An 18856-nucleotide genomic window follows, 5' to 3' on the forward strand; every position below is an offset into this window, starting at 1 on the left:
GGCTTAGCTTGTATATACTGATGACTATGGTTCCAATAAATATATCAGATTCTATGGATGGAAATTATTGTACAGTAACATTACCTCTGAAAATCCAAATGTACAGTGGTCACATTAGCCTTTAGTTATTATTATTGCCATAAAACACTGTAATGGAAAGAACACAAATTTCTGAGCCATTTTGACAACATTCAGTGGAAAAAATTTAGTGACGTTTGTTGAAATGTGTACATGTCAAAAATATTTACAGACATTCACTGATTCTGAAGGAAATACAGGAACTTCAAGTCAAACCAAGCAAAATACAGAATAATGCATTTTCTAATTTTTACAGAATATAGGTGCAAAGTAGTGCAAGTGCTTTACTTGTCTTCTAGGTGGAGACTGGAGGACTGCCCGACAGGAAGCTAACACAAAGCTGCATGTGATTCAGCCCATGGGTCTGGATGTGCTGCTGCAGAAGTGTATGGTGGACAACGATGTCAGGATGCCAAAGTATGTATTACTAACAGAACCCCAAGAGTGTGTTAGTGTGTTTGGTGCAGTGGGCTTGGCTGTAAAAAGTCAAGCCATAGCTAAGCCCCATTGCACTATCAACTTCATAGAAAGAAAAAGCATTATTCAAGCATTTTTTTTTTAGTTTAACAAGAGAAGAAGTGATTATTACTGTTGTATAGTAGGCAGAAAGAATTATGAAAATGTAGCGTTACACTACATTTTTATAATTCTTTCGCTGTTGCTTTAGGCGCTATCATAAGATGCCTAGGTCTGTTTTTTTCCCTGTTACTTCATATTTTTTCGGAAAACAAAATCAGAGAACCAACAAATAAAATTGGTGTGGCCTTATCATGTTTTTATAACATCCAGAATAAAATGTTCATATAATAACATGAAGTTTGTTGTTTTAGCATCAAGGTTTCTGGAAACCTGCCGCTGATCCAACTGAACATGTCGGACAAGAAGCTACAGGAAATCCTCAGTCTTGTACAGAGTATCCCCCTCCCACCACCTCCCGCTGCCCCCCAGCAGACTGAACAGGAACTGCAGGTACATGGCAGAGATAATTTCTCACTCTTTGCTCTAAAGAAAAAAATCTGAACTGCCTTCCACTTCTGTGCTCTAGACACACTGGATTAACTTAACCCACTGCCCCTTATGGCCTCAAAAAGGCTATCTGACTTCTTTTACCTTTAAGTTTTTACCAAAGGTGTACATATTTCAAATAGAGATGTTGCTAGTTAATGTTCCTAATGATGACGATGGAGATGATGGTAATGATGATGATGATGATGATGGTGATGATGATGATGGTGGTGATGATGATGATGGTAATGATGATGATGGTGATGATGGTAACAGTGATGATGGTGATGATGATGGCAACAATGATGATGATAACGGTAACTGATGATGGTGATGATGATGGTGATGATGGTGATGATGATAATGGTAACTGATGATGATGATGATGATGATTGTGATGATGATGATGATGATGTTTTCCCCAGGTTCCAGTACGTCTGGCCGTTGACGACAGTTCCTCAACAAACGTGTTCAAAGTGGTCAGCAGTCTGGCAGTGGGGAAGGTTGCAGAAAGTAGGTTATTTTAACACTCATTATCAATATGACAAAATAAAACTGCCTTAGACCCTCTGATAATGATAGTATTACATAATTTGTAGAGACATCAGACAGTAATGAAATGATTTTTTGCTTCTAAGCTTCGCAAGCACAATGTGCCGTTCAAACAGAGTGTTTTTAAATGGTCTATTTTTCATTTTATTGAGACATGCTATCATTCTATTGGGGTGAGATATGCTGCTCTGTGCAGGTGAACATGCTATTGTTCTATACAGCTGCAATGGACCATTGTTTTGTTCATATGCTATTGTTCTATCCAGGTGAGAGTGAAGAGTCCATCTACCTGTCAGCGGAGGAGGATTTTCACACGTCTGACTCCTCAGGTGGGCAGACTCCTGTGGGAGGTGTCCACTTTGGGGACTTGGTGGTTATAGGAACCGAGCATGAATTATGACTCCATATAGGTCATTAACCCTACATGTATATTCTTCTATCCAGGTGAGAGTGAAGAGTCCATCTACCTGTCAGCGGAGGAAGATTTCCACACGTCTGACTCCTCAGGTGGGCAGACACCTGTGGGAGTTCGCAGGCTGCCGTCACAACAGAGCTTTGAAGAGGGACAACAGAAAACAGAGCTAGAGCTGCATTTCGAGATCAAGGAGGTAAAAACAACCTCTGTGTATGATTTGTCTTTAAAATACATGTGATATAAAGCTATGGGTTATGAATTGCTATGAAACTGCTGTGTTGCTGGTCTCTTCTAGTGCTTAAGATGCAAAAAACAGGAAAATTCTGATGTAGAAGCAATGAAAGCCAATAGGAGACCAAAATTGTATTTTATATTGTTAACTGATTGATTTTAGCTTAATCTTTTCTTGTTAGTTTACTGTATTATTATGTTATATTGTGTATGTTTAATCTTTGTATTTGGCGCCCGAAATCAGCTATGCTGCCTGGGTGGCCAGTGTATTGTATCGTCACAATCGAATTAAAATAGAATTAAAAAAATAAGGAGACCAAAAATCAAGCTTGACCTTCGTCTTCCCAACACCTACCCACATACCAAATATCATGACCACGATTCATCCATAGCAAGGAGTTCAAACCCATGCCAAACCCTGGCTGCCAGCTCACAATGCACAGGGCTAAAAGGTCTGGACCCGTTGGATTTGTCAGTTTGTGGTGCTTGAATGCAACTGATACACAAAACTGATAATTGACATCTATATGATTGTCGTGGCATCGGTGGCGCAACGGTTAGAGCGTTGGACTCGGAACCGAGAGGTCCCGGGTTCGATACTCACCGTGGCCCGACGTTGTGCCCTTGGGAAAGGCACTTGACACGACTTCCCCACCTATACGGTGGAGTGACGCCCACCAAGCCTCTTAGGCTAATCTGTCTGTCAGGGTGCCAAAAACACCTTATGGATTTGGTGCGCCGATGTGACAACATCTCATATTGGCCACTGAGAACCGTAAAATCTTATCTTAATCTCTATATGTAATGATACCTGCCTTTCCTACAGGTCATTATCAACATCTCCAGACTACAGAATGATGTTGATGTGCAGCTGTTGAGGCTGGCAGTTCAGTCTGTAGGAGCTGAGGTCAGGAAGAGGACCTGGGACCTGTCTGCACACGCCTTCCTGGGAGGGATAGGGCTGCAGCACATGCTGTTTAAAGGTAAAGGTAGCTTCATCAGGGTGTACAGAAAGGTTGAATTGAAGCAAAATGGAACAAAATGGACTGAAATTCTTCCATTTTGCTCCATCTGCACACGCCTTCCTGGGAGGGATAGGGCTACAGCACATGCTGTTTAAAGGTAAAGGTAGCTTCATCAGGGTGTACAGAAAGGTTGAAATGAAGCAAATGGAATGAAATGGACTGAAATTCTTCCATTTTGCTCCATCTGCACACGCCTTCCTTGGGGGGATAGGGCTGCAGCACATGCTGTTTAAAGGTAAAGGTAGCTTCATTAGGGTGTACAGAAAGGTTGAAATGGAACGAAATGTAACGAAATGGACCAAAATTCTTCTATTTTGCTCCATTTCTCTCTATCTGCACATGGCTTCCTGGGAGGGATAGGGCTACAGCACATACTGTTTAAAGGTAAAAGGTAGCTTCATCAGGGTGTACAGAAAGTTCAAAATGGAGCAAAATTCTTCCCTCTGTTTTCCATTTTCTGTACACTGCTTCATTTTGCAGGTTTGGTTGTGTATTGACGTTGAAGTGGATTGCTTTAATCTGTGCTTCACTTCAATAGGAGGTGCCTGTGTTACTTAGTGCCTATTTTATACATTGTACAGATACTGTATGTTTACCTTGTTTTTTGACATTGTAGACTTACACGTATCTGTTGTGTCACACAATACAGGAACTGATGGTGGTCCATTAAGTATGATCAGTACCCCCGCTACTGGAGGGAGCTCTGCACAGCTCCTCAGTGTCCAGTACACTAAGGTACTTTTGTCTTCAAATCAACTTTCTTGTAACTATTATCCAATAGTTTTCACTGAGGCAAAAACTTTGGTTTGCCTTCTTTACAATTATAATATACAATTTAGACCTCACCAATTCATTTCCTTGGCCCTTGGAGATTTTATAGTAAAAAAAAAAAATGATAATAATGAAAAGTCTGTACAAAAACCGAGGAAAACTCAGACTTACCCTCATGCTCTGTTAACTGAGTAATATTTATTGCTATACAAAGTTGTAGCAGTAGCTGTGTAGTAGTTGGTTTATTGTTAAAACACTGCTAGTGGGTAAATCGTCCTTGCAGCAAAAGCTGAATTGCTGAGTTGTTGACATACATTTTTTCCAGGTTGAGAAGTCCAGTCCTGACTACGCCACGGTGTACAACAGCACGGAGCAACTTCTCAAGGTCGACTTCTCCACTCTCAAGGTCGTGTTCCATCGCGACGCCCTGGTGAACCTGATAGACTTTGCGGAAAGTCTGAAGCCGAGCGTGGAGGATGCTCAACAGTCACTAGGGCCGGAGAAAGAGGAGGAGAAAGCAGAGAGGGAGAGGAGCAAGTCAGGTATACATTTTTGGCAACACCTCAGGAGCAGAGCCAATTTACCTTCAAATTTACAGCTAACAAGCAAATTTATTCATACCCTTACCAGTTTTTGAGTAAAGAGACTCTTTTTACGCAACCAAGTCTTTTATTCAGCCAACGTTTCGGTGACCATCTGTCACCTTCCTCAGGGCAGTTCTGACTGGTTCACATTGCACTGCAGCACAGGTGGCGCTGCTATAGATGCATTCCCAAACGTACAATATTTACATATCTACACATATGTGTGGTTACAGGGAAATGTATCTACAATGCCCCGAGGAAGCTCAAGGTGACAGACGGTCACCGAAATGTCGGCTGAATAAAAGACTTGGCTGTGTAAAAAGAGTCTCTTTACTCAGTGACTTACCAACCTGATGAAACCATTCATGGAACTTACCAGTTATGATTACTAGGGGCATGAATGATTTTGTTGTGAACAGTTAGCATTTTGTTGTTTGTGTCATCTGTTATGGTAGAAATTGATGTAATACACAACATGTACGCTATTGTAAGTCTGATGGAGCATGTCAGCAGAACGTACCGCGCTTCCTCAAAACCCCGATTTTAACAGTTTCATCGAAATTCAAGGTCACTTTAGAATTTTGCCTGTTGCAGATAATACCCGGTGACAAAACATTTGAAAACTATAGATGGGATACGTGAATGCAACCTTAAACACAGTGCGCACTGTGGCAAAACATGCTATGCACAGAACATTATTCACTGGTTTTGCGCAGGCAAAGTACGTTCTGCTGATGTGCTGTCTGATGGTTGTTTGATTGACAATGCATGCATCCATTGAGGAAAAGGTGCACTTCACTTTTCTTGGGTAGCCTGTAAGTAATTAATACCAGTACATGTAACTGTCTAAAAAGCAAAGCATGTTTCATCTGTCCTAACTGTTTTGCAATACTGTTGGTGGTAATTCTTTGTGCTGTAACTGACTACTCAACTCGTATATGCTGTAACCGAATGTGGTGCTCATTGTTTGTTCTCTTCTTGTCCCCTGCTTTCCGCTCCTATTTCATTGGAACATTGTCCCTACAGAAGCCATCTTTGCTGCCTTTGCTGCTAAGGGTAAAATGCTAAGCTTGCTGTGCAATTCAATCACATTTTTCATAGGGCTGTGTACCTATAGTAAACATTTTCAGGTACAGTAACTGTTACAGGTGTAGAAGTTTAGGTACGGGTCAGAACCTTACCTGATAACAAGTTTGGCCAATTTGTTAGCTATATATTGTATGTAGCCAACTGTCTTTTTTTAGTGGTGAATTATCACCTTTGTATGGGGATTTACATGTTTTGCATAATTTTTAAGTGCTAAATTTTCAAAATTGTCATGGTTGAGACTTCTAGATATATCAGGATATCAGTTTGTTTAGGTACACATACAGGTTCAGACCAGTACCTACTAAACAATTTCACAGATACGATTACAGGTATACAGCCCTAGATTGTAATCTCACACATCTTCCATTGTCTGTAATGCACAAGCTGCTGTGCTTAAAAGTATATGAAAACACTATAGAAATGTAAATACTCAGAAAGTACACAGTAATTTTGTCATTTCACTTGGTCTAGCTACAAGTTTGCTACACACACTTTTACATAATCTATAATGCACAAGGTGTTTGTTATTCAGCATCAGAAAATGACATGTAATCACTGTAATATTTGCAGTAAAATGTTAGCAATATGCACAAATACTAGTACATGGCATTTTGTCAGCACATCACTACATGAAGCTACCAGACTGAGTTTGCTGCACCATGACAAAAGATATGTGTATAAGACCTGTTTCCCTCTCCAACATGATCAAAATTGCATAAAAAATAATGTTCGAATTCTCTGGTTTTCTTATAGGAGGTTGTGGTACTGAATATTCATAATGTTTCCCCTTATATCATAATTTCAGTATTTAAGTGACGATTTTATGACGAACTTCTCCATGCTGCATAACCCCCTAAACAATAGAAAATTGGTAGTCAAAATGACTACTTCTTCAGTATGGTAAAGGTCAATACCAGGTGTTAGGGCCTGTTGTATCCTGAATTGTGCTTTATCCAGAACCATGCTCGGGCACAGTTCTGTTCTGGATAGTCCACACGTATCCAGAACCAGACTTTTTTCCAGAACCATGCTTTATCCAGAACCATGGTTAGGCACAGTTCTGTTCTGGATAGTCCACACATATACAGAACCGGACTTTATTTCCAGAACCGTGCTCAGGCACTGTTCTGGACAGTCCATCCAGAATCATGCCTGAGGTAAAATCTATGTTATTGGATATGTGGAGACCATCCAGAACCATGCCTGATCCAAACCTAACCCATTCAGGCATAGAACTAGCAACAGGCACAGTTCAGGACACAACAGGGACCCGCCTCCCCAATGGACCTATACCATTAATACATTACAGTTTGTTTACCGCAATGAATGCCGGTCAATCGACGTTTATATTGTACAGGGGTGCGTAGCGCGGTGTGTGTTTGTGTAGCGTTAGCCTAATATAAGGCTTTTACTAGTAATACAGTACTACTTTCGTCTAATGTCACAACTAAATCACCCATGCGGCATGTAATGCTGTGTCAACACAACTAGACGCAGCAAAAATCAAACATACCTCACTTTGAAAACTTTGAAATGATCTTTAGTCTTTATAACTGACCGTTCTAGAATGTTCTTTAGAACAGGTAAACAAACTGACGTAATAATGGTATAGGTCCATTTCAGCACCAAGGACATCACCTAACTTCTGTATGTCCACTCCAACAGGGAAGTGGAAGAAGAAGAAGGAACAGACAGATGAGATTGACATTCAGATCGACGCCCGTCTGGACACCTTGTCTGTGGTTCTGTGTAAAGATGAAGCTACTCTAGCTGATGTACAGATCAAAGGTGTGTGTTTTTATACAGTCTTTTGAAAGGCATATTCAGTGACTAATTGCTCTTATGGTCGAATTTTGTCCCATTACTGCATTAGCAATGTAGTTTAGTTTGACTCTGACAATATAAGGAGCTTTAAGCCTCTGTCACACATTCAGAACCTTACTAATAGCTAAACCTCCTGTCCACTCCCGATTTTGAAACTTCAGCTGGTGCAGTAAAAAAGTAGCCCTCCTTGCTCCGAACCTACTCCTAACCCGGGTTGGGGGTGTTCGAGGGGCCATTTTTGGCTATGTGTAACAGGGGCTTTAGGCATATGCAGACCGTTGATTTCTAGGCAATCCAATATTGACTAAGATTTTAAAATGAAGTTTTGAAGAAATAAAGGGTTCTCCTATTTTTTTCCTCTCAGGTCTGGATGCAGGGGTTGTTGTACAAAAACACATGACTACAGTCAACACCAGCCTGAAGGACATTGTTGTACAGGATCCCACACGCAACTCTCTCTACCCAAAGGTACATACTGTGACACTCTTCCTTTGTTTGTAAGGTAATACTATCAGGCTATACAGGATAGGTTCTATTACTACCATCATGAATAGAAGCTATGTTCTACTACAGTAACTGTTTAATCATTGACATTTCTGTTTGTGTCATATAATATAATTAATTTATTCAACAAAGAAACATGATATAAATGTTTACCAAAAGAGTCCACTACCCCTGCATAATGGTACGGTCAAGTGGTCATTTATTATGATAAGGGACCGCTTATGATGATCATTTCCCAGTTGTCACACATGCTATGATTTTGTGGCATCATAACTAATTTGAAAAGATTAGTCAACCTCATCTGACTATATGATCATTTGCAATATCATTAGAAATACTCTAAATGTAAAAAAAAAATAATAATTCTTTTTTAAAAATTTTTTTCTTCTCCAGATTCTGTCCATTGTTGGGAAGGAGGTGTTTGCCCTGAACATTGTAGTGTACAATGATGCGACCAAAGGGCAGGGCTACAGTGACATGAGTGTGGTGGACACCAGTGTGGGGCTCCAGGTCGGGTGTATCAGAGTCGTCTTTCTCAACAAGTTTGTGGAAGGTCTAGTGGTGAGTACTGGTCCAGGAGTCCATGTTTTGTTTGTATGATAGTTTTAGGTTTGCTGGTATCTTTGATACAATGTACATTCATCCATTTATTCACTGTCTCATTTAATCACTCTCTTACTCATGCCATTTTTTTCCTTTACTTAATAATTCATTCACTATCCTTCAGTCTTTCACTTATTCATCCATTCACTCTCTTAATCATTCAATCTGTCATATATTCTTTTATTCTGTCACTCATTCTATCTTCCATCCAATCACTTCACATTGGAATGTTCAAGTCTACAAATGTAAGTTCTTTAGCTTTGTTGATAACATATACAATGTAGGCTATACATATGAGAGGAGGATGATCATAATATTGTACAGCTGATCTCTCTCCTCAGTTTTTCTAGATAGGTACCTAACTTGGTGAGCACAGTGGATCAAATGTTACAACAGGAAGCTTATGGCGTCCTCTGTCTCTTCTAGGCCTTTGGGAATGAGTTCCAGGCTGCCAAAGATGCTGTATCCGAGGCCGGCGCCCAGGCCACTCAGGCTGCCCTGGAGAGTGCCAAGGACTTCTCCAAAACCAGCACCAGGCTAGCACTGGACATCTCTGTCAACGCACCTGTCATTGTCATCCCACAGTCATCTACAAACAGGTAAGAACACCATGCACCTATCATTGTCATCTCACAGTCATCTACAAACAGGTAAGAACACCATGCACCTATCATTGTCTTCCCACTGTCATCCTCAAACTGGTAAGAACATTAATTATTATATTTATGTTTACTACACAACTATGTAGCATTTTACCTGCCCACTTAAAATGTTTTTAGGGCTGCAGTCTTGTTCATACAAGCCTTTTTTTGTTTCAGGCAAGCTCTAATAGCTGACCTGGGAAAGCTGACAGTACAGAACAGCTTCAGAATCAGCGGAGATCCCAACAAGGATGTGCCTGCTGTCTTAGACAGCATGAAGATTGACCTGACAGCATTGAAAATGTCCAGGTAGGTCCTGTGTTCAACATAGCCTGGCACCCATCCTATCCTAGGGCCTGTCCTTAGTGCTGAAATGTGATCCTATCCACCCCTGCTACAGTACATGGTCCTGTCCTTAGTGCTGAAATGTGGTCCTACCCTACCACCCCTGCTACAGTACATGGTCCTGTCCTTAGTGCTGAAATGTGATCCTACCCTACCACCCCTGCTACAGTACATGAACCTGTCCTTAGTGCTGAAATGTGATCCTACCCTACCACCCCTGCTACAGTACATGGTCCTGTCCTTAGTGCTGAAATGTGGTCCTACCCTACCACCCCTGCTACAGTACATGGTCCTGTCCTTAGTGCTGAAATGTGCTCCGTATCCACCCCTGCTACAGTACATGGTCATGTCCTTAGTGCTGGAATGTGATCCTACCCTACCACCCCTGCTACAGTACATGGTCCTGTCCTTAGTGCTGAAATGTGATCCTACCCTACCACCCCTGCTACAGTACATGGTCCTGTCCTTAGTGCTGAAATGTGACCCTATGCTGTAAAGCACGTTGGCAAAACATACTGCGCCTGCGCAAAACTCACAATTTCCATTGTTTTTTTTTCAACATTGCACTAGAATTTTGCCTGTTGCAGAGGATGTTTTTTCCGGTATGACATTTGGAAACTACAGACGGAGTGATAACCTTACATGCGCAAGGATGACCTTATATGAGACGTTCTGCCAAAGTGCTATGCACAATACATTACGGGTTTCGCGCAGGTGCAGTACGTTCTGCCGACGTGCTATGCTGTAACCCCTACTACTAGTATACTATCAGAGAGTGCCAAGAGCTTTGAGCACTGATTTGTTTCACAGTTTTTTTCCCAACCCAACCTTTCAGGGGCCTGATAGAGAATGATGAGTGCAGGGCAGAGATCCTGCTGATAGAACCTGTGAACCTGCGTCTGTCCATCACACGTAACCTGGCCGCTGCCTGGTACAGAGACGTACCGGAGGTGGACATATCAGGAACACTGGAGGCTATCAATGTATGCTGCTCATTTGTTTTCAATCTTTTATTCAGATATCAATGTCCAAAGTTAGCTTTTTCATCCATTTCCAAGACATAAGTTAGCTTTTTCATCCAATTCCAAGACATAAGTTAGCTTTTTCATCCAATTCCTAGACATAAGTTAGCTTTTTCATCCAATTCCTAGACATAAGTTAGCTTTTTCATCCAATTCCAAGACATAAGTTAGCTTTTTCATCCAATTCCTAGACATAAGTTAGCTTTTTCATCCAATTCCTAGACATAAGTTAGCTTTTTCATCCAATTCCTAGACATAAGTTAGCTTTCTCATCCAATTCCTAGACATAAGTTAGCTTTTTCATCCAATTCCTAGACATAAGTTAGCTTTTTCATCCATTTCCAAGACATAAGGTAGCTTTTGTATCTATTCCCATGATATAAGACAAAATATGACATTGCTCCATTGCTTGTTCTTTTTCCCTTTCTCTAAAATTGTATTATCTACTTCGTATTAATTATCCTTCAGCTAACAATGCAATTATGACATTAACACTAACAGCTTTAAAAAGTGTCATCTGACACACTCTTTGATATGTATTTATATGTATAGAGACAATGATGATCACAGTATCTCAACTGTATTTCTTCTAAAATATAAGATTCATACCATAACGCACTGGCTTTCTGTATGGGTTACTTTTTTTTTCACGGAGTGGTTCAATGCAAGGCCTATACGACCACCTCTCAGCATTGAACTAGAAACATGAGAGAAACATGGCTATGTCAAGAGATGGCGGTGAACGTTTGATTTGAAAGCCTGTAGATTGTAAGTAGGTGGGAAACACTTGTCAGGGAGGGAATTCCATAGCTTGGCCGTACTGCAATTACCATATATGAAAATGGATTCAGCTGCTTTGATAAACTTGTAGACATATTGTAAGAGTAACATTTTTGTCCTGTAGGTAAGGCTTGGTCAGGATGACTTCACCATGATGATGGCCACTCTGGATCAGAACCTGAATGAAGGGAAACCCGCTGCAGTTCAGCCTGAGCCAACAACAGGGGGCGCTATTGAGATGAAAGTCCCTGGAGAAACGTCAGATACTTCAAAAGGTTTGCCCACTGCTGTCTATACTGTCTATACTGTAGACCAGTATAAGGTCCCATTCAAAATATTTCCAACTTGTAAATTTCTACAATGTAGTTTCAGCCCAGTGTAGCAGGCCATACTGTACCCCTGGCCAGAAAATACCCGGGTATAGTCTGGCTAGGGGTATTGTCTGGTGTGCTACACTGGTTCTTACAGTTATTATAGTTCACTCCCAAGGAGTGAAGTATTGTTTGGGGTGTCTGTTTGTGCGAGAGTGTGTTTCCACACTGCAGTTTCCATACTTTCTGCCAGGGTGCTCACCTTCAAGGGGGTGAAGTCTGCTATCTCTGATTGCCTTATTGTGTAATGTTAATTTGTGTGGGGTACCTCTCTGCATAGTTTTCCTGTAAATTTACAATGTCAACTTTAAACTACAGCTGAGGCTTCCAGGGTTGCCTTTGCTGAAGTCTGGACCAAGCTTCAGTTCAAATTTGAGTTGGAGAGTCTGTCGGCAACTCTACATACAGGAAAGACTGATCTGGTGAGTTTGCTTTTCTGTCAGTTTAAAAACTGCCTTCTGTACTGTAGATGCTATGTATAGTCTGAAAATGTATCCTGTTAGTAATAGTTTGATTCTGATTATGTTTCATTCCATGCCATAGTTTGGATGGGTATTGGGCACTACATTTGGGTATGGAAACACTTGATACTGGAGAGAACTACATGGAAAAAGGTGATATTGGACAGTCCATTTTGCAATGGGGAGGAAGATGGAATGAAATATGCTGCATTTGCTATCAAGCAAGTGAATGGGTAGCACTGTTCTTGATACTGAGTGACAATCACAGACAATACTGTCCTTGGTGCTGAACAACATTCACACTCACAACACTTGCTTTTCTACTGAATGAGTAACACTAAGATGAGCTTATATCCTGCTGTCCTGCCTTTTCCTCAGAGTTCTGCCTCAGGTATTTGTGTGCATGACCAAAAGACCTGCCTGGGCAGTTTCCTGCTGAACACCATACAGGTAAAAGGGAGACTGCAGTCTGATAACTCCATGGACACACGTGTGGCGCTGGTCAACATGACTTTGGACGACACCAGACCAGGCAGAGAGCACGGCATCACAAGGTAGTTAAAACTTCAGGAACTAAAACGTTTAGCCGGTAAAATTGCTCATCCTACCAGTAAAGATCCTGATCAGAGTTTACGTTGACAGAAAACTCTGGTTGGGATCTCTATACCGGTAGAAACTACTGGTCTCTACCCTGACACTACCATATACATATTAATGTTGTCTTGAAGTTCTCTTTTATGTAAATAGATTTTATTACAGTAACAGTTGCCAATGCATAATTTTTATTGATATACCAGCAGAAAATGATTCTGTCTTAGAGGGTATCTAGTGTAAAGGTAGTAAAGATCTGGATGTATTTTTACTTGAAAAAAAATAGGTAGTCACAGTCCTCATATTGAAGTGATAGTCTTATGTGATGATTTGAGTATATAACCAAATGAAAAGTACTATGACTTGTCCAATCAATGAATAGAATTATGGAGCAGATATCTTAACAGACTTTCTCTCTCTCTCCCTCTCTGTCAATATCATATAATCCTTCTCAATGCCCGCCTTACACAAATCCTTCTGAAATTAATTTTAACAATTTTCATGATATTTCCTACTCCACGTATGCCCTGGTTCATAATTGACAACTTACTGAATGAATAACAAATCTGATGTCCCACCACTACTCTTATTTTGGAATTCAAATCCATATAATCCAACATTAACACACTAACATGAACAAAAATAACAGTGTAGAAGATGATTTCCATGGTGTAGAAACAAAATTTCCATACTTCAGGTAAGTATCTGTCTCTTGCATCTGTCTTTTTTCATCCTTAATTGAATATTGAACATCTTTTTTGCTTTTAAAAAGACATGTTCCACACTTTGAATTCCTTTAAAAGAAAAGATTCCATTAAAAAATGGCAAAAGAAACATCTAAAGCCATTTTCACAACAACTTAAAGGCACGTGTGTTGTATTAATTCATGAAAGAAACAGTAATTAGTTTTAACTCATGATCATACATGCTGTGGTAAGATTAAAGGCAACCCAAGATTTTGCATTTCCACTTATTAATTAGTTTAGATTCCTGTTAAACATACTTTTAGGATGTACCAAATTAGTACCCTGTTTTCAGTAACAGTTGAATAACAATTATAGCAGATTTCAAGACTGTGTAAATTTCCACTAAGTACAAGTTTGAAGTACACAATCCTTGGCAGTTTGTTTGAATTCCATGCACAAAGCTGTCCACTTGAAGTGTCAATCATGCCTTACTGTTTTTACAGAATGTTTCAGCGTGCTTCGGAAGGAGACAACTGCATGGTCAGTGTTAACTTTGTCCAGGACAGCAAGCTCAACAAGAAAAGTAAGTCATCATATCAGAAAACTATCAGCTCGGACATCTACATTTTGTATGTAGGGTCGTAGAATTTATTGATCATTGTAATTTCCTTAATTGGCAAATAAACAAGAAGTGGTTGTTGAAAAACTGATCCTTGTGTACTCTTTGAGTTGGAAGAAAGTTCAACTACTACTACTACTACTACTACTACTACTACTACTACTACTACTACATGGTGTGAGAAAGCATGTCCGTACCATAGAACGTATTGCGCCTGCACGAAACCCTGATTTTTCAGATTTCATTGGATTTTTGGTCACCGTTGCATCAGAATTTTGGCCGTTGCAGAGGATATCCTCTCTGACAAAACATTTGGAAACTACTTACAGAATGTTGACCTTATTTATGTGAGTGCGACCTTATATAAGACGTTCTGCCGAAGTGCTACATGTATGCACAATACAATAAGTTTACAGGTTTCGCGCATGTGCAGTTTGTTCTGCCGACGTGCTGTGTGAGAAGGGCTTATTACACTCTTGTGTTTTTTTCCAGTTGATGTGGATGTGGAACAGATCTACCTGTGTGTGTGTCTGGAGTATATACTGTCTGTAGCAGACTTCTTCCAAAAGGGGCTTCCACAAACTGGACCCAAACCACAACCTGTCCAGTCTAAACCAGGTAATTTGCTGCATTTTCCAACTACTAGATATATTCGCCAAGTCAGTAGACTTTACTGTCTACCTTTGTCTAAAATCTTGTCACAAGTTTTACTGTATGGTATGAAAAAGCTGCTGCTCTAGATGTACTTGATAAATGTACTTCATTAATGTTGTAATATTTCACCATTAATGAATGATTGCTTATTAGTTGTTATTAGCTGAACACATGAACTATCATGCTAAGCCTTGTAATTACTGTTGTTTAAGTACATTGTATGTAACAAAACTTCTGCTTCAGACCTAGATGAGCTGACTGAAGCACTGTTTGAAGAAATTACTGCAGGTAGAAAAGAAATGTATCAAAAAGTTATACATTGGGTTCAAGGTGTTACATAACATGAACAATACTAACCATGTTACTGGTGAAAATGTTAGATCATTTATAATTACAGGTGTTACAACATCACAAACTTTAATAATTTATAACTAAAACAATTAACATGTTCTTGTTTCTGTTGCAGTACAAACAATGTACTGTGCAACTCCCCTAAACTGGAGAAGAGTACATGGAACTTTAACAGTTATTGGTTTAAATTCTACAGTTATTGTAACAGTTTCCTCTTATTTCATCAAGAACCATGCCTATATCTAGTTCTATACCTACATGTTGTAATTGGGTTAAGGTTAGGATCAGGGACGGTTCTGGAAAAGCGTGGACCATCCAGAACCGTGCCTGAGCACGGTTCTGGATAAATCACGGTTCTGGATAAATCACAGTTCTGGATAAATCACGGTTCTGGATTGATCACGGTTCTGGATTGATCACGGTTCTGGATAAATCATGGTTCTGGATACAACAATTCTGGATAAATCATGGTTCTGGATAGAACAGTTCTGGATAAATCACAGTTCTGGATAGAACAGTTCTGGATAGAACAGTTCTTGATACAACAGTTCTGGATACAACAGTTCTGGATTAATCACGGTTCTGGATAGAACAGTTCTGGATAAATCATGGTTCTGGATTCAACACTCCTTTACACTACATGTACATTGTATACCACATTACCAGGTTCCCTAGCTGAAGTCCCCACCAAACCTGAAGCTCCACAGTCTGACCTTGAGTTGAACTTGAAGATGGGTCGTCCTGAGATCATCCTTATCGCAGACTCCAAGACTAAGGACCAACCAGCACTGGTGTTGGATGTGAGTCTTTTGAATCATCATCTACATCACTGTTTCTCCTTTTGTTGACTTTCACCCTTTCACTGTTTTTTTTTGCGAACAAGACAAATAGCAAACAGAAACAGATCACAATCAGAAACAAAGCCACATTGCTTGTGAGCTATGAAAAAAGTACTATGCTTTGTCTCCAACATCACATACTTTGTACCCTGTACAACTGTTATGCAATAAAGTTATCCCGTAAAGTGTTTAAATATCCAGTTAAACCAAAGAAGACATGGTTATTATTTAATAATGTAGAAATTTTTTTGTACCTGTCAACATTTGGTAGTACTCCTACTACCCTCCTATCTGATAAAACTGTTTCTCTTTTAAATTATTTCTCTTTATTTCGATACTTCAGCCAAAAGGCTAATCTTCCAGGGTTCAAAACATACATACAACAAAGAACATACTCTCAGACTGGTAAAAACACACGTATATAACTGTTGGCTTATGTTTGCTATTTTAACCCATTATGATATTTTGTTGAGTTGCTATGCATGATTTCCCTGATATGATATTTTGTTGAGTTGCTATGCATGATTTCCCTAATATGTGGTCTGTAGACGATCTTGATCAGTCAGCCTCCTGGTACGTCTACAGTTGCAGACATGGAGGAGGTATGATATCGATGTGTTCTGTTTGGCAGAGTTGACTCCCACAATCAGTAACTGCAATGTTACTGCAAATTTACTCTGACTAATTCTCAGGAAAATGAAATATGGCTACATTAATGATCTAATCCTAAATGCATTTAATCTCATAATTGCACAATGTTAAGGTGGTTTGGTGGTGGTTCAGTGGTCAGCATAACTCGGTTGCGACGGTGAAATACAGCAGGTGTTGATTTGGTGAGCTGGTGTTGGCAAACAAGTATGATTACTTGTACGCCTGTCAGCTTTCTTTGGTACTGCAGCAGCAGAACTTCTGGTGTTTGGATCTCCCAAAAGTCTTTGCAATAATAGTTTGGGTGGCAGAAAACTTTTTGGCTTGGATAAAAAGGCAACGTATGTTTAGAACCCTGGCACCTATTTTCAGAACTGCAAGCTAAGTCTAAAACGATTTGTACATGTATTGGAAACTTCGGAAGAAAATAATTTGTAAGAAAAATGATCCTTTGGACTAGCACTTATAGACTTAGTAGCTATGAGCTTTGCTGCCTGGTAAGCCATAATAATACTGGACCTGGGTGCCAGGACCTGACATGAGCGCTTAGAAAAGAGACAATATGAGCTTATTGGCACCCACCTCCATTCCATTCCAAATTGATGCTCAATCAAGTAGTGCTATAGTGCAGCTTTGCTCTTTTTTTTTTTGCTTTGAAAAAAACACAGCAATCAAAATGATGTCCTGATCCTGACAGTGTTTCAATAAATATCAATAATAATTATCATTCATTGATTTATTGAAACCAACTCTTTATGCATCTACCAGGTTAAGAAGAAGATAAAATGACATATCATTAAAGATAAAAAAATTTGCCCTTGGTTGACAATGCTTTGAAATCATTCAAACAAATTCATACAAACTTTTAACCATCTTTCTGCTACATAGCCCAGGAGCCAGTAGAAATTTGGTACCACAAGACTCTCTCGGCCATGAGAAGGTCACAGTTGACAGAGAATATTGTGCACATTTTCTGTTTGCAGACGGAAGTTCACTTCCAGATGAAGATCACTCCAGATTTCCAGATGATGGCAGGGAGTGTGAAGGACCTGCAGGTCGTCTCCTGTCCCTTTCTGAAGAGCAAGAGAAAAGGCAACAAGATGAATGTAAGTCATGATAGTTAGATCTAAAATATGTGAAGTCTATGGTGTCAAAGGCCTCGAGCAGGCTCCACTACCTCCGTCTGCTGACAAAACAGGGCATGAGTGTGCAAGATCTCGTCCAGGTGTACCTGAGTCTCATCCGCCCTGTCCTGGAGTATGGGCATGTTCTGTTAGTCGGTTGCAGTGAGGAGCAGGCAGCGAGCATGGAGAGGGTTCAGAGGCGTGCCCTCCGGATCATCTCACGTGGCGGCAGACGTTCCGTACCGACACTGCCGTCCCTGAAGGAGAGGAGAGAGGCCGCTGCTGTGTCTCTTTTCAAGGCCATGCTGAATCCTGAACATCCCCTGCACGACCTGGTTCCTGCCCAGAGATCAGTCTGCCACAGGAAGATCGCTGAGGAACAGTCACAACATCACTGTTCCCCATGCAAGAACTAAACGGCTGCAACAGTCCTTCCTGCACTACACCATCAGACTCTATAACAACCTGCCTTGAACCTACACTAGTACTGGACTTTGCATAGCCTGATAAAGCAACTTTGTGCATATATGTTGTAAATAATTTTGATATGTGTCCTTTGTATATATGGTTGTTTATATGTACATGTATTATTTCTTCTATGTGAATGCTGTTTAATGCTTCAAATAATGTGACAAATTGTACCTAATTCAGGGGGATGCGCTTCTGCTCCCCCTGCTGTTGTACATTTGTTAAATGATGAGCAAATAAATAAAGTTGTATATAATTTGTTTGTTTTTTTACATTTGATGAACAAGAGAACAATGATCCTTAGGGATTATTTGAGGTCACAGATGTTATGCAAATAGAACATTATAAGTCATAACTTTTTTGTAGTTTTATAAGCCATATCATTGTTACGATAAAAGCTCTTTAGGTCATGGGTTGGTCACATGTCAGACACATAGTGGGTCATTTTTCTTGAGGAAGGCCATAGAATTGGTAAAGAAACTGGTGTTTGTTAAACATTTTGTATTTGAAAGAAAGTTTGTTCAGGCTTAATCATCACATTCTGCACTAATGATGATGGTGATGATGATGGTAAT

General features: G+C 40.0%; 1 protein-coding gene across 1 annotated transcript in view; it reads left to right on the plus strand.

Annotated features, from left to right (window-relative positions):
- Window positions 1-18856, plus strand: part of LOC109468433 (vacuolar protein sorting-associated protein 13C-like) — a 67467-nt gene that overhangs the window by 21496 nt on the left and 27115 nt on the right. Inside the window, exons 23-43 of the mRNA XM_019766681.1 lie at window positions 353-495; window positions 909-1047; window positions 1509-1596; window positions 2080-2243; window positions 3108-3264; window positions 3956-4041; window positions 4403-4619; window positions 7416-7538; window positions 7939-8042; window positions 8472-8639; window positions 9108-9280; window positions 9500-9631; window positions 10503-10650; window positions 11594-11784; window positions 12634-12855; window positions 14082-14161; window positions 14690-14815; window positions 15095-15139; window positions 15869-16002; window positions 16590-16643; window positions 17673-17795. Coding sequence (XP_019622240.1) covers window positions 353-495; window positions 909-1047; window positions 1509-1596; window positions 2080-2243; window positions 3108-3264; window positions 3956-4041; window positions 4403-4619; window positions 7416-7538; window positions 7939-8042; window positions 8472-8639; window positions 9108-9280; window positions 9500-9631; window positions 10503-10650; window positions 11594-11784; window positions 12634-12855; window positions 14082-14161; window positions 14690-14815; window positions 15095-15139; window positions 15869-16002; window positions 16590-16643; window positions 17673-17795 — 2817 coding nt within the window. The remainder of the gene's footprint in view (window positions 1-352; window positions 496-908; window positions 1048-1508; window positions 1597-2079; window positions 2244-3107; window positions 3265-3955; window positions 4042-4402; window positions 4620-7415; window positions 7539-7938; window positions 8043-8471; window positions 8640-9107; window positions 9281-9499; window positions 9632-10502; window positions 10651-11593; window positions 11785-12633; window positions 12856-14081; window positions 14162-14689; window positions 14816-15094; window positions 15140-15868; window positions 16003-16589; window positions 16644-17672; window positions 17796-18856) is intronic.

This window comes from Branchiostoma belcheri, unplaced genomic scaffold (genome assembly GCF_001625305.1).
Source record: "Branchiostoma belcheri isolate BF01 breed outbred unplaced genomic scaffold, Haploidv18h27 scaffold2, whole genome shotgun sequence".
Taxonomy (NCBI): Eukaryota; Metazoa; Chordata; class Leptocardii; order Amphioxiformes; family Branchiostomatidae; genus Branchiostoma; species Branchiostoma belcheri.